At 36.5% G+C, this 23,981-nt stretch overlaps 3 protein-coding genes and 1 non-coding gene across 4 annotated transcripts; 3 read left to right on the forward strand and 1 right to left on the reverse strand.

The window, feature by feature from the left end:
* Positions 1-2,424: 2,424 nt before the first annotated feature.
* On the forward strand, positions 2,425-3,409 carry LOC111804009 (uncharacterized). The gene has a single exon (XM_023688654.2). It carries the CDS (start codon positions 2,476-2,478, stop codon positions 3,121-3,123), a length of 648 nt encoding a protein of 215 aa, XP_023544422.1. The 5' UTR covers positions 2,425-2,475; the 3' UTR covers positions 3,124-3,409.
* A 2,804-nt stretch (positions 3,410-6,213) lies between these two features.
* Positions 6,214-6,314, forward strand: LOC111804593 (small nucleolar RNA snoR126). The gene has a single exon (XR_002816557.1). It is a non-coding gene; the product is annotated as a small nucleolar RNA snoR126 (small nucleolar RNA).
* Positions 6,315-6,980: 666 nt separating this feature from the next.
* LOC111803067 (growth-regulating factor 1) lies at positions 6,981-9,957 on the reverse strand. The gene is made up of 4 exons (XM_087127344.1): positions 9,421-9,957; positions 8,868-9,092; positions 8,334-8,694; positions 6,981-8,035 (listed from the first exon to the last, which is right to left on the reverse strand). Exons 1-4 carry the CDS (start codon positions 9,809-9,811, stop codon positions 7,309-7,311), a joined length of 1,704 nt encoding a protein of 567 aa, XP_086983470.1. The 5' UTR covers positions 9,812-9,957; the 3' UTR covers positions 6,981-7,308.
* An 8,224-nt stretch (positions 9,958-18,181) lies between these two features.
* LOC111803989 (AP2-like ethylene-responsive transcription factor ANT) lies at positions 18,182-21,797 on the forward strand. Its single transcript, XM_023688619.2, has 9 exons — positions 18,182-19,010; positions 19,116-19,737; positions 19,862-19,944; positions 20,097-20,105; positions 20,201-20,289; positions 20,408-20,481; positions 20,572-20,622; positions 20,736-20,812; positions 21,093-21,797. The coding sequence occupies exons 1-9, from the start codon at positions 18,743-18,745 to the stop codon at positions 21,704-21,706; spliced, it is 1,887 nt and encodes a 628-aa protein (XP_023544387.1). The 5' UTR covers positions 18,182-18,742; the 3' UTR covers positions 21,707-21,797.
* Positions 21,798-23,981: the final 2,184 nt, after the last annotated feature.

The raw sequence follows: 23,981 nt of genomic DNA on the forward strand, positions 1-23,981 counted from the left end.
TACCAACATGCGCATATTTTAAGGTATGTCGATCCGTTACATGATGAGGTGTGGTTTAGATCATGATGACATAAGAAATTAAGCATTGAAAACAAAGGAGCGAGGGCACTGTGACGGAATTTGTAACATTCCACAAACGAATGTTCACACACGTAAAACAACCAAATTTCCTTCTTTGACCAAATCAAACAAGAACATTCATCTCTTTTTCCAAAACAAATCTCAGAACAAACACAAACACGAACACAAACACAATTAAAGGTGTGTGAATGATTAATGATGTTTTTTTTTTCCACGTTCTGTGGGAGATTTTTTAGCAGCTTGAGGGGTCCATGAGAGAAAAATATTTATAATATTTATACAATATACAAATTCATAATATTTTGGAAAATCTTCCACCAGGTCCAAATAAAATAGCCTGTTTTGTGTTTGGATCACATACTCAAGTCCAAAATCCAAAATCTATTGGGTTTTACGATGGGCTCTTTAACAACAAAGCATATAAGTTACAGACTACAAGACAAATACTAAATTTAAATATTGGTTTTCAAAAATAAATTACACGACATTCCTCTTGTAAAAATAACCCAAAAAAGTACTTATTTAAAAATAAATAATAAAAAAAGAATAAAACAAAATAATAGACAAAAATACCCCCAGTACAAATATTTTTGAAATAATTATATAACATTAATAAATGTGAATGACAGATCCAAAGTTTGGATTAATAAAGGAGTTATTCATACTTTAATTAATCCATACTTTAATGCCACTCTGTTCATATTTTCCAAACGCGGTTTCTTAATAAACCCAACTTTATATTTTAATATCAAATATTTTCTTTGTATACATAACATCAAAACCCTAATTAGTGGTTCAAGTAAACTATTTGTACATCTGTCGAAGGTACAATAATAATAAGGTCATCCACTCATCTAACCTTGGCTATAAAGCATGGTTTTGATATTGAATAAAGTGTCATGTTACCAATACCATTGTGTCCACTAATTAATGTTGAAAGGGTAAAAAGGAAAGAAAAAGTAAAATCCAACAAAATCTAAGCCCTTCGTGGGTGGAATTGGAGGAAAAAAAAAAGTTAAAAGGAGCATGTGAAAAGCAAGACAAGGGTACAAAGGAACAGTGAAAAATTGATGTATTAATGTGTTAATATAACCATGGGTTGATTAGAAAAGATGATTAGTTATTTAGCTTTAACTTTTTAATTAGATAACAAGATACAAGTAAGATACGTAATGATATTTATAGAAAAACATCGTGTAATATTAGAGTTGATTAAGGTTTGTGTTATATTACACCAAACATAAACTAAAGGAAGGATGCTTTAGCTACTCTTAAAAGTTGCATTTAACTAAATTAAGTTAAAAAAACATCTTTGTGGGTAAGGGATGTGTCGTTCCACATGAGGCCTACTTTGGGTGGCCTTTGCGAATTTCTTGAGATGATTGCCAAGTTTATGCTTTGCTCTCCCGACCGCTCCTTTTATAAAATTTCCAAGTAACACAACGAATATTTTAAGGTTGTTGTACTCCAACTGCTGCTGCTGCTTTGTAAAATTTTAAAATAGGCTGAAGAAAAGAAACCCTAAACCCTAAATATTTATATTTCTTTGGAAAAAAAAAACATAATAAAAGCTTCGAAAAGTTGTTTTGTTCATGGAGTATTAACAAGTTAACTGCCAGTTTTAGTCAATCGGCTTTTTAAAAATTAGAGTTTTAATTTAAAATTTGTGCGTTCATATATTTATTATAATTTGGAAGTACAACTCCCAGAATCTTCTTTATGTCACACAGCCGGCCATAATATTAATAATGGTTTAGTAATTAAAATGTAACAATAAACTCTAACTTTATGCTAAATTTATTCCATGATCAACTAATAATTAATATGTGAAATGACAACTTTGCCCTCTGCGTTTGCAGCTTTTTGCATCTACGGCTTAATTGGGTGGACACCATTTGAAGTGGACGAATCCGGAGCCGTCGTAGCCGAAGTCATGAGTACGACTGAGCCTTGTGGTTTCTGGTTCTATCATTTTTTTTTTTTTTTTTTAATTTTATTTTATTCATACAGATGTTTAGTGTAGAATTAGATTTATTTAATAACTGGCTGTGACGTTGGCTTCGAATTAATAGTCGACACGTGTACTTTGTGGAACCCACAAACTTTGTTTCTTCACCACGAAGCTAATATCACCCATGCACCAATGCCACGGCCCCACTGGCTTATATCACCCATCTGTCCCGCCAAGGGAAAAGCGAGCTTACACACTTCCACTACCATGCCACTTCGATATCTTATTCCGTAATGACGAGATTACCCTCAATGTTAACCTTAATTACGGAACTATCCTCGAGAGTCCAGCGATAAATACAAGGCCCCTACGCTGCAATTCTTCCCTTTCCTCCTCCCTCTCTCCTCCTTTATCTTGTTGAGCAAATTCTTTGTCCTGCCGTCATGCTGACTACTTTTCCGACTGGTTCGCCGTACGAGTCCATGCTCGAAAACCCATTTCCGGCTGTCGACGGCACCTCGATTTCGTGGGAATGCGAAGACCACGACCGCGAGTACTTGCCGGTTGTGTTCCAGTTCCCGGAACCAGACGGATTATCGGACGTGCTTCAGTCCCCAAAACCGGTGATTTCGAGTTCCAGTTCCGAAAACCGGGTGGAACCGGAAGCCATGGATCCTGACGCGCGTGAACCGGACCGGAAGGTTGAGATGATAGACGAAAGAAAACGGCGGCGGATGGAGTCGAACCGGGAGTCAGCGAGGCGGTCCCGGGCTCGTAAACAGAAGCACTTAGAAAACTTAAGGAACTTGGTGAACAAGCTGATAGTTGAAAACCGGGAGCTATCGAAGCAGTTGCGGTTCACGGTTAGTCAGTTGAACCGTGTACGGACGGAAAACGACCATCTCCAGACCGAACACACAATCCTGCGGCAGAAACTTTTGTATAGCCGACAAGTATTAATCTTCCGGCAATTCCATCGACAATTGGCTTTGGCTTCCCCCTACAGCTCCTTTGAACAACCGCCAAATATCTCCCAATCGCAATACATCCTTAATAACAACAACAACAACAACAACCTCGTTAATTGCTAAAACAACCAGACCCTTATAAAGAAGAACCAATTTCTCAGCACTATCCTCTTTATCTCTCTTTGTAAACTAAGAAAAAAAGCTGCTAGAGAAAATAATATATATACCTATATCTATATATATATATATATGTTGGTGGGGTTTTACGCTATATTTATAGCAACTAATATTGTGTAAAAGAAGATCGGCGACTAGCTTTATTAGTAATAGCTATGCTTAATCTTTTTATTTTATTTTCTCTTCTTATATATAGTATTTATAGAAATAATCATTTTTCTATTTTAGCAAACCGGTATATGATTTCGTTTGAAAACTTGAGATGCATGGGCCCAACTACCATTCTTTTTATATGCTTTTAATCTTGTGGGTTAAGATTGTCATTCTAAATCATATTATAATATATATATATTTGTTAAATGGATGTTAACCCCATTTTTATGAGTTATGGGACAAATATTACCATAATCAAATCCAATTCTCCTATGACGTCCACCACTTTCTAGAGCATGCTGTTGTCTCTTTTCATAACTTTTTTATTTTGTTTCTTATTGATTTAACAAATTAGTGGGTAATCACTTTATCGTTTCATTCGGTAATGAAAAGATTATTGACATAAGAAACAAATTATCATTAACCAATTTTTATAGGAAGCTCTCTCTACCCAAATAGAAATACACCAATAAAACGAGATCAAATAAACATTCGATACGTTCAATTCTCAAAGTGGAAGAATAGAAATTGTTTTTCCTCGTATAATTAATGAATCAAAATCTAATTTGTAATATTGACTTTTTATTAAAATTGAGAAAATCAATCTAATATTTGACGTATAACATAATTTATAATTTTATAATAAATATTTAAAAGAGATATTGAAATACAAATTTTATAATAATCTAATAATTACACGAATGATGTATTGGGATCATGTCGTTTTTATAATTAAAAAAAATTGAAAAAAGGTAAAGGGTATGACCCCAATTTTGATTGCAATCCAACCAAAAGTAATATGTTTAATATTATTCAAAACTTTTTTTTGGGCCCTCACTCTTTTTTATTTATTTATTTTCCCATAAATTTCGTAGATTTTGCAAGTTAAAGGCATTCATCCAATAAGATGCATTGGATAGTCCCCGCATAGTAATTACATTGTTTGGTTTATTTCTATTTTTCTTTTCAACCCATCAATATTTTATTACATTAACCATAAAGTTGGGTTCTTTTTATACAGCCTGGCGACTAATAATAATTGAAATATGTAATTTTTTATTTATTTAATTACATGTGTTTTTGGCCGGCAGAAATAGTAGTAAGATTAAATTTAATTAATGATTTGATTGAATAAATTAAAAACTTCCATGTAGCCAAGCAAACTTATTTTAAAAAGTTATTGAATACAATATTATTTTCATTTTTAACTTATTTTAAAAGGTCTGTTACTCAATTAATCACAAATGGGCCTATCTTTGCGAGAACCAGCCCATTACAAAGATGGCCCATTAAGCACACGGAGAAATGAACAGCCCAACTTTGGCTCTGGGCCTACCCGACTACTAAAACGTTTAATTTAGAAGATAGAACTTTTTTTTTTTTTTTTTTTTTTTCTTTTTTTCCTGACATTATTTTAATCTAATTTCACAAGAATGAATGGTCTTGCAAGAAAAACCAAACAACTTACTCTTCTTCGAAACGGCGGCGGCTCCTTTGTTTCCTCTCTCCACAAAGCTTCCATTTTTGACACTTTTAGTGCACTCCTTGTAGGCCACGAGAAAAGGGTCGTCTTCCTTGGCGGAGGCGTTTCTAATTGAGCGGGGCTGCAGCGGGTACCGCGGCGGAGGAATCTTAGAAACGACGTCGAATTCAGAGTCTACTCTGTGGTAGGTGGACGACGGCGAGGACTGTAAGGCAAGGGCCTGGAAATCCCGGAAGCAGAATTTGGAACGGCCGGGGTTTTGCTCACATGAGAAGGGAAGATTTCGTTGGGAAAGGACTTTGCTGTGATTCATAATGTAATGAAACGATGGCTGTGAGGAAGGGTTTTGATTTGGGGTTTTGGGAAAGGACTTTTTGAATGGATACATTTATTAAGATTCCTACTGATTTGAGTATATATTGTATTCTATTTTGATATGCTTGTAATGGGAAGTCCACGTTCATGGTGGGTGGGGGGTATTAATTAAAACCTTGTCAAATGAAATAATACATTTCGTTGAGACCAAGGCCCATAAAATCGATATCAAATTAAGATTGAAAAGAAATACAATGGATCGCTTTCAGGGATTGAGAAAAAAGAATGCACGGGACAATTATTCAAAGGATTAGGCTTAGAATAATTCATGGGGTGGCGGCTGTTTCGTTGAATGTTTGAACAAAAGTTAGTTAGTGGCGGCTGGAGTTGAGTAGAAGGAAAATAAAGGCAATGAGTTTTATTGAACTTTATATGGGAGGTGTCATTAATGTAAAACATGACTTTTATGGGTTACATTTTGGATGAGCACGATTGAGATATCCGACATGTGGCTATAGACAACACACTTTGGACAAGCATGACTGTAACAATTAGTATGATGGGAGAAATTCATTTAACAATGAAACTACACCGAGCAAAATTCAAATCACACAAAATTTATGGGGCATGTTTTTTAATTAAAAAAATATTATTATATTTGATTAATTGTTATGGAATTAAAATATATTGGATACCATGTGAAGACAAAAGGGATAAACTTAATGGGGGGTAATTATTAATGGTTGGATGCATATAAACATCATAAGGTCCAGATGTGAAATCTGAGGCCCATTGTAGTTGGAGATGTTGTAAGCAATTGGGCCTTGAGGCCCACCGAGTTACATCCACTTATATATGTTCTTCGCTTCGGATTTAGGGTTTTGCAGAAGTCGAATGCATTCTCTCATCTTTCTACACTTTGGGTATTGTAAGCTCGCTGAATTTAGGGTTTTGGCTTTGCTTGATTAAGGATCTGTTATCTTTCTAAATTTTTACATTCTCCTTCTTCATCATCTTCAAGAATTTGGATCAATTTTGGAAACAAATAAAAAAGGGGTTGGAATCAACTTGTGGTTGTGGAAATGAGGCAGTGATGACAAACTACATTTCTCGAATCTGAAACTGTGTGCTAAATCACAGTGGATCGAAGTTACCTGATGACTGCGTTTGTGCGTGTCTGAGCCTCTTCCACTGTCTCTCTTTTTCTCTTGAAATGATTGATGTTCTTCTTTTTCTGTTCGTAAAATTCGTTACTCTTCTTCAGGTTTTCTTGGCTGAATCTCAAATCCTGTTTTCGAGACGTTTTTGTTTTAGGAATTAGGGTTTCTCTTTCGTTTTGGCAAAATCGAATTCTTTATCTCATCGTCCATTCATCTCCTTACAATTACTGGTTATCGGTGAATATTGTGTCTAGCACGATGGGTCAATAGGTTTTTACATTGTTGAAATTCATAAAATTTTATTTATTTATTTAGATATAAAATAAATAAATTTAGAATTTCTTTTTTAATGAAAATTTTATAAAAGAAGAAAAAAGAAAAAGGAAAGAGGGGAAAAGGTATGGGCCTAATTGTGATGGAAAGTGTTTGGCGGGCCCAGGTTGGTGGAAGTATGGCCCATCTGGATGAAATCTGCCCGGTTTGGATCCCACAGAAGAGTCGCTCGTCTCTTGTCTCCGAAACTCAAAACTCACATAACAGACACATTGAAGAGGGTGCCATGGCCCAATCTAAAAGCCACTCCAGCACTCCAGCCTCCCTCAACTCCTTCATCTTCCTTCAAGTAATACCAACAACAGCTCTCCACATTCCCTGCTGTTTATTATGTACAGAACAGAGGCAAACCAGAAGAATGATGCTGCATTTGCTGAAGAACAGCACAACCAAATTTCATTCAAATTCACAAAACTGTAGATTTTAATGAAAGCCATACTCAGTACTTTTGAAGAAAATAAAAACAAACAAATAAGTTGGAGCAAAAGAGCAGATTACACTGAGCTTCAGAATCAATCTGTCTCCATTTTTTCTCAAATCTTTTTGTGTTCACCATTTTTTGCATTCCTTTCTTTATAAATTTTAATGAAAGCTCCTGTCTACTGAAAAGAAAGAAAGGAGCTTCAGGCAGCAGCTACATTGGCTTTCTTCTTCTCAGCCGTCCCCACCCCCTTTAGATGCTTTCATCTAACTGCTGTTTGAAAGGGAGCAAAATGTTGCCTTTTGCAACACACCAGTAGGTGAGGATCCCAGCTGACTGCCATCCCATCCTTCACCCAAGAGATTCAGTGATGGTGGCACCTTGCTGCCCTTCACACAGTTGCTGCGGTTTGTTAATGCCTCTCCCAAAGGACCCCCCATTGAACTTCCCCAACACATTGCTGCTGCTATCTGGTTGCTTTGCTTTTCAACTAACTCATCATCATTCTTGCGTGCACCCAAATTCATCTGGATTGGCTCAAGCTCCCTAGATAGCCTGAGAGGAGGAGATTGAGCTAGCTTCTCATGCGTTGGTGAGGATGATGACGAGGAGAAATCAGACATGGGTATCGACATGGAGAGCTGTGTCCAATCCGATTTGAATTCTTCAGGCCAGGTCATGACCGAACGACTCGACTGGTCCTTGGGCCAGTCTTCAAAGAACTGTCGTAGTGGATGTTGGTCATGGTCTTGGGTTTCCTGGTCACTGTAGATCAGGAAGGAGTCATAGTTTTTGGGATTGGCATAAGAGCCCCTCTGTTGTGAAGGATTTAGGAGAGAATCAGTGGAAACAAGTCCAAATTCATCTCCTACAGAAATCTCTTGTTTTGCACCACATTTTTCATTGGATGCCATGAGATTGACATTCGAAGACATCATTGAGAGGCCCCCAGTCTCTTGGATTCTGCTACACACAGTCTCTCTGTTTAGCAACCTAAAGCAAATGGATAGACAAAATAAAAGTATACAGAACTTAGTTTAAACCATATGCCTTTAACCCAACTATTGGATTCAAAGTAATCGAAAATTATAGCAATATGATGATATCTTCCAAGAAAAGGAATCCTAAGTGTCAACCAAGATGAAATCCTTGGGTCTACCATCAACCTTAAAGTGGTAAGAGTTTGAATTCTCATATTTGTTCTTCAAGTTGATGAATTTAAGGTTCTTCTAATCAAGATTCAAGACACAAAAATGAAGCTCTTGTTGCGTAGAGGGAGGACATGTCTCACCTATTGCCAGGGGCATCGGCACCAGGATCGGAAGCAGCAACAGGATGCAAACTCTTGAGCTGGTGAGGAATGACCGGGAGGTTGTTGGATGCACCGCCGCTGGGCACCACCGTCGACGACAACGAAGTAGATATCGATGTCACCATGGGTGTTGGATTAGTGGTCCCAGGGGCGGAATGGCCAGTCTGGCTTTCCACAGGCTTTCTTGAACGATGGCGGCCCCTATTTATGTGTCTTTCACAATACTTCTGATCGGCAACAGCATCTCTAGAGCACCGCCATTTCTTTCCATCAGTTCGACGACATCTTCCTGGTTCAGGATCAGTGTTGCCGGAGAAACCCAAATGGAAAGAACCCCACCCTACACACAACTCGGATAAAGGGCAAAGCTTTAAGCATATATATTCTTGCAACAAACAATATCATGGAATATTTAATCAAACTCCAATCCACATTACTTTCTGAAAATCACAGGAAGGATTACAGATGTTCCTCCCATTCTTTAAAATAAGAGAAAGACAAGGAGAAAGTTACTTGAGTTGGGAGGCATGGATCCAGCAGAAGAGCAAGTGAAGCCATAGGGATAGAGCGATTTCTTGAGAGGAATGAGCAAATTAGAAGGTAGAGGCACATTTGAAGAGAGGTATTTGTAGATCAATGCCTGATGTTCAAGCTCAACCCATTGAGATTGTGTAAATGGTCCTCTAATCCCAGCTATACCTCCATGCATGCTACCATTATAGCTTCCGGAAACACATCCTGCACACCAACAAAACCTTCAACCCACTGCTCATGTTTCTATTCAAAAATAACGAAATTTTGGTACATTTTGTGGACCCTCTTCAGATTCTTCTACAGTTTTTAACCCATTATTTTCCTTTTGGTTTCCAGTCTAGGAACTGAAAACTTTCACCAAAACCAAACCCATCTGAGAAACGAATCAAAAATGAATTTGGAAACAAAAGCTATACGAAGGAAGCCCAGCTTCTCACAAAGATGCAACTCAGCCTTTCCCCCAGATTGAAGCACTTATCAATAAAAAGAACAGAAAACTCAATGAAAATCACAGAAGCAGAGCTATGATTACCTGTATTTCTAGAGTAGACTGAAGACTTGTGTTGATTGTGAGGGAAAATGGAGTTTTGGGGATTCCTTGCAATCAGGTCAGAGTGTTTAGGTAGCAGGGAAGTTTCAGATTTGAGTGAAGAGAAGCTAAGCATGTGCTCCTTTTGACGCCCATCACTACTAGAAATAAAAGTATTAGATCTCAGCAAAGGGAAGCCCTGATGAAGCGGCATTGTCTTAGAACCAGAGATGGGTTCAGTTTTGGGAATCTTGGAGTTCCTCCAGTCATCATCAACAAACCCAGATCTATCCTGCTTAGAGAAACAAGATCCATGAGATTTTAGCTTAGAGTGAGGAGAAGGGGCATCGCCAGAATCCACAAAACCATCCAACCCCACTACCCCAAAGTCCATTCTGGAGACAAGCACCAATCTACAAAATCTCTAGTAAGCATTAGTTCATAAACAAGAAAAGGAAAGTGTTGAAGGTCGAAGAAGACGAAAAAGAGGGAGACAGAGGCGCATCTTGGGTTTGGGTTGGGTTATGTGTGCCGTGAGGAAGGAACTGATTTTTAAAGGGCTGATCTTTCAAAACAAAAAAAAAAAAAAAAAAAAAAACAAAACAAAACAAAAAAGAATAATTGCAGAGAGAGAGAGAGATTAAGAGAGTTGAAAGTCGAGAAGAGACAAAGGTAGTAGTACCAAACACACTCGAGCTTCGCAGACAGTCTAGCACAAATCTATCCCTCTTTTTTTCTTCAAAACAAAATCTTCTTTTTTCATTTCACAGATTTATATTCAAAAAGGAGGAAAACCAGAGACATTAACCAACAACGACAAGAACAACACCCATATGAATTCCTCGGCCACCCACATGAAAAAGAAAAGAAAATGCTTCCCTCCATTGTTGAAAGGAGGCATTATAGTGATTTAACTCAAGAAAGATTCAGTATCAGTGTGGTCAAACTTTTGAATTGTAAAGATTAACCAACAAAAGGAGAGTCTGGTTTAGACCTTACAATTTATGAAACCCAAATTCCCCCAAAAGAAAAACACCATTTTTTTTCAAACAAATCAAAGACCTTGAGAGATGATATGAGAAAGTGGTTAAATTTGAGGAATGTGGGCTTGCAAAGGTTGGACCGATTGATCCTATCTGTCACTGTTTGAGGGGCACAGCCGAGTGGCGTGTGGTTGCATGAACAATAGGAGATTGATGCATAGCCACGTGACCCCACCAACACCCCTAAACTTGGGCCCCATAGGACCCCCTTCCTATTCAAAGAAACCCTGCTGGTTGCCACCAAGCTTCTCCCCAGCCTCTCCTTTCACTCCAATTCCTTATCTACATTTGCTCATTCCTCATTCCTCTTTCATTTTCTCCCTCCCTTAAATCTCATACCTAAAGTTCGGTTCATATTTTAGCTTTTTATCTATCATAAATACATGTATGTATTTATGATATTTATGAATCAAATTTTGTTATGGATGAACTAGCACACATTTATATCAAACAAACAAAAAAAAATGATTTCAATTTTTTTCTTTTAAAAAATAAATGTTTGTCATCCATCCATATGACTTTTACGAAATATTAAATTAACACATGGAAAGTCATCTATTTACCATTTTCTAAATAGATATTTTAAATGTATAATGTTATTCTTACCAAGTATTATTAATTCAATCTAGCATGAAACAGTCATATAATTTTCCTTTCCTAAACCATTACTTAATGAAATTAGATTAATTTCAAAATGTAAATTTGAAATTTCGAATCTTTAATAATCACGATTTGAGGTATAAATAATGGAGTTTTTTTTTTTTTTTTTTTTTTTTTTGTCAAATGTTCATCATTTAATGTGTATATTTGGTGGAATATATGTTGTTGTTTTTTTTCTTTTTTACAACATCTCTCTCCTACGTTGTGTGGTTTTCTCAAATAACGCCCACAAATAAAGGCATAACAAGTTTCCATTTTTAGATTTTTATTAAATAATATATATTTCACTTATCACCAAAATTTTGAAACATAAAAATGTTAAAATAGTGGATTGGTCTGTGTCTTTAACTTCCTAATTTTAATTTATATATTTTTTTAATAGATCTATTAATTTAACGATGATTTTATTGTTAAATTTTGTTATTAAAAAATATTTTTCAATTAGCTTTTATCACAATAAATTTTGAATGAGGTTATTATTATTATTTAATTAGTTAAGTCAAATTTATTCTACATAAAAGCAAAATGTAATGAAATTAAAAATATAGTACTTACAATTTTTAAATTACGTGTAAATAAATGTGTCGAGTAAAAATGTTATTTATTGTCCCACCTTTAAAAATATTAAAAGTTTTTTTATATGTTTATTAAAACTAATATTTTCACATTAATAAATTTATCGAAATATTGAAAACATAGTTTTTCTATATTTGTAACTATTTTAAATTGATCTATAGATAATTTAATAATTTTGTGTGATAAATGGGGAACCAAAATTTAAAGTCAGAAATTGAAAGGAGAAAGGGTTTTAAACAAACTCTCTCGTCTTAGCGAAAAATATATTTATATATATTATTAATAGAGCCATAAATATGGATCATAACCTTACAACAATGTAATATCTTTAACATTTATTTTTGAAGATACTAATTCCAATAAAACATTAGGATCCTAGCTTTTTTAACGCACCTCATTCGCCTTTGACCAGAGGAGAATAAAAGAGGTCAACATTTATGCCAACACGTAGAAGGCCAAGCAAAAACCGCTCAAACCGCCCGACCCGACCGAAACCGTCGGCGGGTGGGTTTGGGTCAGTCTTAGCGACCGGTTCGGCTGGGGTGTATATGGAACCGAAGCTAATCTGTCGTGCTTGTGGCATCATCGGTCGACGTTGTGGAAAGAGACATGAAGAATCAAACCGGTCGACGTTGTAGATAGATGGACGGAAGAAGGGACGGCGATGAAGCCCATGCTTGCACGCCATCCCAGACTGTCATTCAGACGCAGTCTCACATCACACTAACCAATGCTCTGTCTTCCGACTTTTTGCTTTTTTCTTTTTTTTTTTTTTTGGTTTAAGTTCAATTAATATTAGAGACAAAACCTTGCGCCTAGACCCAACCGATCTTAATTCTTACCTGACTTGGTTCGGGTTCGGTTTTTTTTTAATAGTTATATATATATATATATATATATATATTAGAATATGGAAGTGTGAGGCGTAGGTAGGTTGAAATAATATTTAGCATTAAAAGGCTTAAAAACTATAGAATAGGAATAGGCTTTTATCAATATTAACATAAAGAGAAAGGCAATTATGAGAGAAAGAAGCTTAGTGAGTGGAGGAAGTACTAGAATCCAATGCAACCATTTTCTCTCTATTTATTTATTTATTTATTTTTATTGGGGTCTTAGTGAGTATCAAAAGTGAATGGATGGGGATCTATAAGCAATGGTGATAATAATGGAGCCTTATTTATTGCATAATCCAAAAGAAAAAAGAACGCATTAAAGTTAGTTTGGGTATTAATGTGTATCATAAGAACCTATAAGCTAAGGCCATAATGAATGGTCAATTCAGGTAAGCTTCCTTTATGTTACTCTCTTCATTTCCTCCACACCCTCTTATGTTCTCTTCTTTTCAACACAACTAAGGATCTCTCTCTCTCTCTCTCTCTCTCTGTTTCTTTTAGTGACTTTTCCATGGTCCTTGTCGGACACCATTTTTAACACTACTCCTTGGCCTTTCAATCTTCCACATTAATATCTCCATTTTTTTTTTAAAGAAAATCAAATCATTAACTTATAAAATAATGATATATATTATTAACTATTAAATTATACATCGACGTCGAGACTATTGTTAATAATTATTTTCTATAGATCGACTAATGTCTAACTATACTGAAGTATGGTATATTGACCTTATAGATTATAAATTCTTTTTATGTGAATTAACAAGTCGTGTATACGAGCCATTTATTTGTTTGCAACATGCTTTTATTAACTCATTAGCAAGCGTGTAAGATAATAAGTCATGCTTAATCCACTTTCTTTGACTATAGCTTTTGTCATAATTTATTTAATCTTACTATAAACTTTATATTGCTTTAGAATATAATGATGCATCAAATATTCTTCCTACTTTTTAGAGATGTCAAATATTAATTAATTAATGAATATAGATCTACGGTTTGGATTTTTTTTTTTATCTAATATAATACAAACTTATAAATTTGTCATGTCTGGATGAACTTTATTTGATATAATGTATTTATTGAATATATATAATTTCAATACTGTCGGGGTAAATTTTCTACTTTATTTTTCTTTTAAAATGAAAATCCTTTTTATTTAAAAAAAGACGGAATATTAAATAGAGGAGGGACACTATAATAAATGGAAAATCAGCTTGGTAGAGAAGCCACGTGACCTTATCATTTCAAAAGATATTTTTTTCCCCACTTGTTTTAAAGAGGAATTAGGGTTCCTAAAAGTGATGGATCTGTCTTTAACCTCATTTTTAGTACCTTTTTTTATTTTATTTTTTAATAAAATTATTTGGTCAAACCCACTTTTCATTGCTTCCTGCTATGTGTCTTCTGCTGAATCCGGACAGCGACTCTTTAGCCTTGCCCTTAATTTGTCGGTTTGCTAATGGGCTGGGCCGAGTTAAGAGGTCGGTTCAAACTGGGCCTGGCCCATCCACATCTCTTCTAAACACTCCTATTCAACTTGGGCTACACAATGCTCGAAAACCATCAAGTCTGCTTGAGTTATGGGCCCTGTAAGGCCCATTATGATTATGGTAGGCAAGGCAATAGTCATGGGCTGGCCTACAATTGCCTTGACACGATGATTTCGTTTTTTATTTTTTATTTTTTAGTGCATTAATAATTTAAATAGCAAATTCACTATTTTTCTCTATTTATTTAGAAATATTTATGGATCGAATTTTGAATCTCTTTTTATTCAAGTGATATTGAGTTGAGTTCAAGAGGAAAATAATAATAATAATAATAATAAAGCTATAATGATTATTAGTTCAGATTTAAAAATATGGAATTTTAATTGATAATAATGTAAATTGTTTTGGAGGGTAATAAAAAGCCCCCAAACTTGCGAAAAACAGGGCAGATGGCGACCTTGATAGATACGGGTTCTGTAGATGACAAATTTAAAAGCTTCCGCCGTCGGTGTCGGTGATTTGATGATTGATCAAACGAGACGGCGCAAAATTGTTAGAATGAAGAATCAAGGGCTAAGCCTATGCCTGAAACAGGAGCAGGCGGTCGCAGGAGGAACAGCTGGGATGCACCATTTGGGCTCCAGACTCCCTCCGTGTCGCACACCAACTGTTTGTTTTATGTCCTCACTTGTTTTAATCTCCTTTTCAGTATTACGCTAGTTTTAAGCATCCCGTTGATTGATTTGAACCCTCCCTCATAAGAAAAGACAAACTACATTGCATTAATACAACAATTAATTACGGAGATTTTGATCGCATCCTCCTTTTAGGTAAAGTGTAGGCTGGATTCCACGTCTTGGTGTGTTAAAGCAATCTTTAGCTGTCTCTTTCTTCTGTGCGTTTTCTAAGTCAAACCATGGTCTTACAACCCTTCATAGTACAGGAGGAAAATAAGGCCAATAAATAAACACTTGTCTAAAAGTCACATTCTATGTGCTGTTTTAATCTTTAGAATTACATAAAGTTACAAAAAACAAAGAAAAAGAAAGCATATCAATTCATAATTCCCGGACATTGTAGCAGATAGATGTGAAAGGCACGTCTTTTGTCATCAAGGAGAGATGCGAATTTGGATTCTTCCTAACAGGAACCCAACCAAACGCCAAAGCTAATTGTATGTGTATATACATAAAAGTTGGTTCTTTTAGGCCTTCTCTCTAACGTGACTTTCTCTGTTTTCAACCTCTCTAATAACATAGGGATCCAAAGAAAGAAAGAGGGCATTTTGGTGATTCCCCTGTTAAGTATTATGATTAAACTTAATTTTTAAGTTTGGGTTTGGTTTTCTGATTGCTTTACAGCTTTGTCTTTGAGAGGGGTTTTGCTTTCTTGTTTTGGATTGATAGAAAATGTTGAGCATGAAAAGCACTGAACTAAGCTAAGCCCACAAGGTTTTCTTAATAGCTTGCTTGTGTTAAACCTCAAAACTAGGTGATCGAGTAATGCATTTGTTATGGTAGAAATCCTGCCTTGAACCTCAACACAGTTTGAATGAGTCACCAAAGAAAGTCCCATAAAGAAAGAATCTAAAATTTGAATGGGACATGACATGTTTCTTAATTCTAGCACAGAGAGAGATGGACCGAATGGTAAAGCAAGTTAAAGAGAGTGATGGGGTTGGCAATGGCAGGAGATGGCAATGGTTTGATGGAGGTAGGCCATTAAGTTTTGAGAAAGCTACTCTCTTTCTCTCTCTCTTAAAAAAAAAAAAAAAGGAAAGCGGGCAGAGAACTTCAATCTCCATGCAAACAGCAGTGTACCACGCACAGTTATGTGGTCGCTCTCAGATCGGTTGCTATCCACAATTTACTTTCTCTGTTGACCTCTGTACATCTCTGTAATCTTTGCTTTAGATTTTGTTTTGGATTGCATTTCCTATTCTTACAAGAATATCATTTAATATACCATTCACTCTCACTGTGTTTAACAAGGAATTTTATGTAGGGCCCTACGGCTACTCTGTTACCTAACCTCTGCACAAATACCCCTTCATTTCTATTATGGATTTTGGGTGTCCTTAATGCCAGGAGTAGTAGTATAGTATATAGTATAGCCCTTTTGTGTAGGATCAAACTTAGGGGCTGCTGCTGAGCTGAGGCTCGTTAACCCCTTTTTTTTCCAATGGTTTTCATTTTTCAAACTTAACCTTCAGTTCAGTCCAGCTGTCCTTGGTTTTGAACCATATTGAATTTGACATATGTAACCGATAAAATGCATCGCTATAAGATATTATCTTTTTTTATACTTTCTTTTAAAATGCGTTTATTTAGAAGAGATTTTCATGTTTTTATAAGAGCAATATTTAAAGTTTGGTTGGGGAATGAAATGGTATTGGTGATTGGGGTTATTGTGGGGGAAGGAGGGGAGTCATGAATGTTTTTTCATGATTGCTGCAATCAAAAAGAGAGTTTTGTGTCTTTAATATAATTTCCAAAGGAGAAACAAACCAAATGATGCCCTCTTGAAAATCTGTCTCCATGAACTTAGTCATGCAAAATTGTGCATGCAAGAACATGGTGAAAGATATTTTCAGAATGGATGGGATTGAGACTTCAAAAGGGACCCATAATGTGGGAATTTCAATCATCACAGTTTCGACCCTAAAGGCTCATTTTTTTTGCATATTTTATCTTTAGTCCTTCATTTTCTAAAGATTTAATATTCTTAATTATCATCCATTTCTCTTGTTTGATAAACCGATAGTAGACTTTTTTTGTTAACAATTTTACAATCATAGCCACTTTGAAAGCCAGTGTATCATTTAATAATCTTTCTTAATTAACATCTTTATTTTGAATTTTACCTTTTGAAATTTAGTACAAATTTTAAACATAGAAAATAGTTTTAAAATTGACTTTAGATGTTCTATATGTATAAAGAGATATTTGAAGAGCAACCCAGTTTGAAATCTGGCTAAAAAAATTTGCCTTTTGTTTTGGAAGTTTGCAAGCATTTCAAAGGGATTCATAAAAATTGAAAAGAAAGAATAAATTGAAAACAGTAGCAGAGAAGAAAAAACACGACAGTTCTGAAGATGTTAGAACCATGGTGGGGAAGGAAAATAATTGGGTCAATAATTGAGATCACTGTGTATAATTAGATGCAGCTAAGAACAAATTATTTGCTGAATTAGATTTTGAAGCTTCTTAGTGTCACTGTTGGTTTGTGGGTAAATCAGTATTTGTCAAGAAGTGGGTTTGGCAGCTTTCAGAGGCTTGATACCTCCTCTGTTTCCTTTACTCTAACCAGTCTTCTTCACCGTCTCCTTTCTTACCTTTTGCTTCATTAAGTCACCTTAGAAGTCCATAGCTAGCGGGTGTAACTGCTCAATTATGTATACATTTTTTAAAAAATGGGTGTGATTATAAGCGTGCGCTGATTCTGATGAAACAAAGAAGCACTCAAAACTCAAGGGCTAAGGATAAGATTCTGTCATGTCCTAATTGGCATGAAAAAGTGTTGTTTAGTTGGTGGCTAATGGGTGGGTATGTCCACAGTCGGCCATTGCCCAACGCATTCAACGAGGTGGGATTTTGATAAAAGGGAGTTTCTTTCTTTTACACTTCTCTTTTCCTCCTTCTGAAGCAGTAAGCAGGCACCGAATAAAAAGACTACAAAATAGAGGGAAGAAGCAAAGCAAAGCAAAGCAAAGGGTAGGATCCATCCAAGTAGAGCAAGGTTTTTGAAGTTGAAGGAGGAGCAGTGGAGTAAACGGGGAGAAACGGTGCCGTATGTGGCGAGCTTTTTATTTTGCTTTTTTGGTGGGCGTAGCTGGCGAATGCCTACGAGGCCGTTTGGGATGTGTAGGTCCATGCAGAACAGAAGCTGCTAAATATATGAAGTGACTAAAGGGACAGTTTGTCTTCCGTTTGTGTAATCTAATTCAAGGTCCTCAGAGGCGTCATCAGACCATTTAATCACATTAATACGGTGGAACCCACTTCCACAGAGCCCACTATTAGTCAATAATTTTTAAAGGGTACTTGACTTTGCTTCACTTGGCATAGGTGGGGAGGGGAGGGGAGGGGTGGGGTGGGGTGGGGTGGGGTGCCCTTCAAGTCCGAGATTATACACATACAGAGAGCAGTGAAAGGCGTCCTTCTCTCTTCTGGTTTTGCATGTTTATATTAATCTATAAAAGATAGCTTCAGCAAAACCATGCCTTAAATCCAAAGAGCATAAAGAAGCAAAAAAGAAAAGAGTAGGTGGAGAGCGTAGGGTAAAGCAACAAAAGGATGTTCTTTCTCACACACAGATCCCTATAGGAATGCATTGCCTCTCCGCCCAATGCTCATTCTATTTCCTCGATTTAAAGCCCCTTGCTTTCTTCAAAGACAGAGCGGGTTGTTTTGTTGGTAGTGTTGGTCATAGGCTCTAAGTTTCTTTATGAGACGGGTTAGACATGATTCTCTGTGCTGCTAGCATACAAACAAAATATATCCAGTTTCAAAGTGGGGGTGAAGCAAGGATTTGTTGAAATCGTTAGAACCTTTTTTTTTTTTTTTTTTTTTTTCTTTTTCCTTCAAATTTTCAATCATTTAGAGCATTGGGTTTGAAAGAGGGGTAGATTGAACGTGAGGGTTGAGGGAATTCCATGAATAATGTTAATGGCAACAACTGTGACTGGCTAGGCTTCTCTGTCTCCCCTAACGTTAGCATGGAGCTTTCTTCTTCCTCTGCTACTGCTGTCTCCTCTTCAATTCCTGCAAACCTTTTTCACTCCCCATCACAATTTAACTATGGCATTTGCTATGGCGTCGATGGAGAAAATGGTGGCTTTTATTCACCATTGTCTGCCATGCCACTCAAGTCAGATGGCTCAATTTGTTCAATGGAATCACTCAGCAGGCAGCATCCACAAGGTTAGGATATGTCCCTGAATTTACTCTGTGCTCGAGTTAGAAGAAATATAACAATCTTAAATTTCTTATCTTATTTTGTTTTATTGTTCCCATTTGGATTTGAAGTGGCGAGTAGCTCTACTCCAAAACTAGAGGATTTCTTCGGTGGCGCAACTATGGGGTCCCATCACTATGAAAGCAATGGCAGGGAAGCTATGGCTCTCAGCCTCGACAGCATTTTTTGCCATCAAAACCCAACTCATGAGCCCAACAACCAACCCTTTGCGCATTTCTCATCCTTGAGAAGCCGTGAAGGGATGCTTCAAGACTCGAAGGTAATCCTGCCTGATGGGTGCAATCTGCAGCAGCAGCAGCACCCACCAGCAGTGATAGAGACTAAGAATTCTGGTCTGAATTGGGCTGTTCCTAGGAACTATGCTGTCGCTAATAATGGTTCGTTCGAGCAGAAGATGGTGAGTTTCATGAGTGAAAATGGTGGAGAATCTGGTCCCATTAATGCCATGGCTTATGGAGATTTACATTCATTGAGCTTGTCCATGACTATGAGCCCCAGCTCTCAGTCAAGCTGTGTTACAGCCACACAGCATGCTTCACCTGCCTTGGCTGACTGTTCTGCTATGGATACAAAGAAAAGAGGCCATGAGAAGCTTGATCAGAAGCAAATTGTTCATAGGAAGTCTTTAGACACTTTTGGACAGAGAACCTCCCAGTACAGAGGGGTTACAAGGTCTCCCACTTCTTTCTCTAAATTCTTCACTTTACAATTCTTTCTTTTCTTAAATCTCGAAGCTGCTTTGTTTTATTTATCTTCATACTCATTCCATCTTTCAATGCTTCATTATGTCAATCAGGCACAGATGGACGGGTAGGTATGAAGCACATTTGTGGGATAACAGTTGCAAGAAAGAAGGTCAAAGCAGGAAGGGAAGGCAAGGTAAAAGAAATAAAATAAAAAAGCATTATGGGCTTCAGTTTCTGCATGAATCAATATTTTGTTTGTTCTTGCAAAAATCATAACCCACTCAATTGGTTTTTTCTTTGTTTGGTTGGCTGGGATCGCCATTGGATTCAAATGATGATGTCCAGTGTACCTTGGTAAGCATTCAGAATCTGGACAGAGTAATTATTGATCAAGTTTTTCCATCTTATTATATGATTAATCAAGTGGTTCCAAAAATTGGTTATTATAGGAGGTTATGATATGGAAGAAAAAGCCGCCAGAGCTTATGATCTTGCTGCACTCAAGTATTGGGGACCCTCCACCCACATCAACTCTCCTGTAATAATACCACTTTCTCTTAAATCTAATTTAAAATTTTTCTACTTATGATCATGCTAATTTAATATTCTTTAGTAATTATCACGCTTTACCTCAACTGAATCCTTGTTCTGAGCAGGTGGAGAACTATCAGAAAGAATTAGAGGAAATGAAGAACATGAGTAGGCAGGAATATGTTGCTCACCTCAGAAGGCAAGCTCATTTTTATCATGTGTATTAATTAGTTATACTATATGTAGCCTAAATTGAAAATCTCAAATTTGTATATCAATAATCTCTCAGAAGAAGCAGTGGATTCTCAAGAGGAGCCTCAATTTACAGAGGCGTAACAAGGTCTACTAAGTCTCAACTCAATGCTTTGTAATATATTTAGATCTTGATCGCTTTGGTTTTGGATTTATGTGGCTTTTTCAGTGAATCTCTGCCATTTGTATTATGTGTTGCAGACATCATCAACATGGAAGATGGCAGGCTCGGATTGGGCGAGTTGCTGGTAACAAAGATCTGTATCTTGGGACATTCAGTGAGTGCTTTTAGATGCTTTTATCTGCGAATATTTTGATGGAATAGCTTTCAAAAATAACTCATTTCCTAGAATGAAATTGAGTGTCTTTCCTGCTTTGGTAATGGTAGGGCTCACATTGTGAAACGAATTATGCAGAAAACAATAAGGCTGTGCTTGAATCGCTTTGTTGTAATTGTTTAATCCCTTTTCTTGTAGAGCAAAGATGCTCTTTTACAGATGCATCCAGAAGTACATCTTTTTCTTACTTTGATTTTTAATTGCCGTTTGAAACTTTTAGGTACTCAAGAGGAAGCAGCCGAAGCCTATGACATAGCAGCCATCAAATTTCGAGGAATGAATGCCGTTACTAATTTCAATATCACGAGGTATGATGTGGAGCGGATCATTGCCAGCAATACCCTTCTTAGTGGCGATCTAGCTAAGAGAAAGCAGCAGCCTGAGTTTGATAATGAATCACTTAGACAAACCCCTCCTACTCACAACAGCAATTCAGAAGCTCTTCATTTGCCCACTCAGAGTAATCAAAGTGAATCAGAATGGAAGATGGCTCTTTATCAGTCGTCGCAACAGCTCATTCCAAAACCACGATTGCCGTCTGCTATAACCGATGATGGATCACAACTCGGAGTCGAAGACTCGGCCAGAATGGGAGCTCATTTCTCCAATGCATCTTCAATTGTGACCAGCTGCAGCTTTAGCAGCTCGAGGGAGGAGAGTCCAGACAAGACGAGCCTTTCAATGGTGTTCGGAATGCCTCAATCGACGTCTAAGCCATTTGCTACCTCTGGTAGTAATATGAACTCCTCCTCCTGGATTGCATCTGCCCAGCAGTTGAGGGCAGCCAATTGTATGAGCCAGTTGCCAGTGTTTGCTGCCTGGTCTGATAGTTGAGGAAAAGAATTTGATATTTACTGATGTAGTAGCAAGAACAGGAACTTCAACTTATTTTAAACAATAGAGAAATGAAGTTCAAATTGGAGTGTCCCTGTTGTATCTCTATCTCTTTCTGTATTATTGTCTTTGTTTTTCCTTTGTTATCAAAGTCATAATTGAGCTCAGCTTTACTGGGGTTTCCGAAGTACACAAATGAACTGTGGATGAAGGGTGTGGCCCAGCAAAACATAGAGCTGATGGGTCAGCTCAGCGCTGTGGCCTTTTGCTTTTAAAAGCCTTTGACCACAAACAAAAGTCCTTTATCAATCTTCATCCATAACATCATCATTACTGATTCCCTCTTTTTTATCTAAGCTTTTCTGAAAAGTGACAGACATTCCCTCCATAATACAAAGAGAGAAATTAAAAGGATTGTTTTTTTCTTTATTTTCTTTTCAAAATCTGGGAAATTAGACAACCGTACCAGGATTAAACTTATGTTTGGAGACAGACATATTGGGCCATATTCGACAGAAAAAAATGTCTGCTTTATTCAGAAAGAACATGCGTTATTTTCAAAGGAAAAAAAAAAAAAAAAAAATACAGCACTGTATAGTGGCAGATTCAGTCCTTTTTCTCCACCCTTGTCCACTCACTGTTTAATCATGATGTTGGGAATTAAAGCAAAGAATTCGCATATCCTGATATCAAATATTGAATTATTATCCATCCACTGCACTATTTGATCATAAGATCATGATTTTTGCAATGGAAAGAAAGTCATTCAACATCAATGAAGAACACAACACACCTAAAACTCAAACAAAGCAGCATGTAAAAACAAAAGGCAAGGACCATGTCTGTGGAAAAAGCTACGGCGTGGAGAGGGGATTGGTAAGTCAAAAGGCAGCCCTATTTTCCATTAGCTCTCAGCGTCTTGTGCTTGCATTCTTAATTTTGAAAGAGTGTTTTCATTTGGGTTCATATCTCTTTCGAGACTAAAAGTTTGAAACTTTCGGCATGGAATCATAGGACTTTACTTTATAAAATGTTTTGAAATGTGGTGTAGAATTAAATTAAACATTTAGATTGTTTATGAGATTCTATTTCAATTTGTGGGATTATTATTCAGAGGGATGCTATATTTATTTGATAAAACTGGATAGCTGTAGCAGCAGACTAATACTTATGGACTTATGTGGTGACTATCATATTTAGGCTTCAAGTCTGGCCCAAAACGTTATGGGCCAAGCCCAGTCAAAATTTTAATGTCCATGATTGCGATGTGTCCACGTTCAACCGGAATTCCCAATTACTAGTGTTAGACAGGTGGCATTATGGTTTAATTAGGATAAAATAAAAATATAAGGGGAGAAAATAATAATAATAATAATAAATAGATAAAGTTGCTATGTCTACGTGGTGTATGAGGTGGAAAAGTAGCGTCCTGCTTTCCTTAATTTTTAAGTTTTGTGTAAGTTTAAAATTTTTGTTTAGTTAAAGTCTTATTGGATGACATAAAGTTTATCAGGTTCGGCCATTTTTTATGAAGAAAAAACCACTTTCGAAGGCTATATAGTCAAGCTGGGTGGGAGCCCATTATTCAAAGGTAAAGAGATCTCGAGTGACCTTATAGATTGGAATAATGACCTCAACATCACTCCTTTTAACACCTTTTGTCCTATGTACGAGTGTAGTAGAGAAGGTTATATAAGTATACCCACGAAACAAAAATAAAAAATGCAAATACAATTGCGTTTAGGTCGACACTACTTTAGCCTCAATACTAAGCTCAACATCAAAACATGTTGAGGAAAGTACCACGGATCATTGAAGTTCTCTGACCGGATCTACTAATTATATTCACGTCAAAGTAACTTTTTTAATTTATTTAAAGTTTGGAAGTCATAGTTGACGTAAATTATAGACTAGAATGAGTTTGGTGGGTATGTGACAAATGTGTGAACTCAGAAGATGGGCCTAATGCAGATTGTAGCCTCGATTGGGTATGGATTTAGACCTTATCTGGGAATTATATGGACTGGACTTTGAATGTATTGTGTTCCAGCATTGATTTTATAATTCATTTTTGTATGAAATAAATAAATAAATGAGGAGAATTAAAATTTAAAAGGGGAAGGAATGATAGAGCGTCAAATCCAAAAGCGTGGTGCAGAAAAAGGGGCCATACACAGATACGGTGTGTGGCAGTGCAGACACACAGCTGAAACTGAAAGGTGGTTGCTTGTAAGCCACACCTAACGCTAACTCAAAATGAATTTCCATCGGTGGT

Source organism: Cucurbita pepo, chromosome 10 (assembly GCF_057944985.1).
Source record: "Cucurbita pepo subsp. pepo isolate OVF chromosome 10, ASM5794498v1, whole genome shotgun sequence".
NCBI classification, from domain to species: domain Eukaryota; kingdom Viridiplantae; phylum Streptophyta; class Magnoliopsida; order Cucurbitales; family Cucurbitaceae; genus Cucurbita; species Cucurbita pepo.

What these genes read in the sequence shown, in the direction of transcription:
- LOC111803067 (XM_087127344.1), bottom strand. Translation starts at nt 9,811, where the DNA reads ATGGACTTTGGGGTAGTGGGGTTGGATGGTTTTGTGGATTCTGGCGAT. An exon ending in AGTCTACTCTAGAAATACAG is followed by an intron (nt 9,093 to 9,420) that starts GTAATCATAGCT and finishes GTTGGTGTGCAG; the next exon opens with GATGTGTTTCCGGAAGCTAT. An exon ending in ATCCATGCCTCCCAACTCAA is followed by an intron (nt 8,695 to 8,867) that starts GTAACTTTCTCC and finishes AGTTGTGTGTAG; the next exon opens with GGTGGGGTTCTTTCCATTTG.
- LOC111803989 (XM_023688619.2), top strand. Translation starts at nt 18,743, where the DNA reads ATGAATAATGTTAATGGCAACAACTGTGACTGGCTAGGCTTCTCTGTC. An exon ending in CCACCCACATCAACTCTCCT is followed by an intron (nt 20,290 to 20,407) that starts GTAATAATACCA and finishes TGTTCTGAGCAG; the next exon opens with GTGGAGAACTATCAGAAAGA. An exon ending in TATGTTGCTCACCTCAGAAG is followed by an intron (nt 20,482 to 20,571) that starts GCAAGCTCATTT and finishes ATAATCTCTCAG; the next exon opens with AAGAAGCAGTGGATTCTCAA.
- LOC111804009 (XM_023688654.2), top strand. Translation starts at nt 2,476, where the DNA reads ATGCTGACTACTTTTCCGACTGGTTCGCCGTACGAGTCCATGCTCGAA.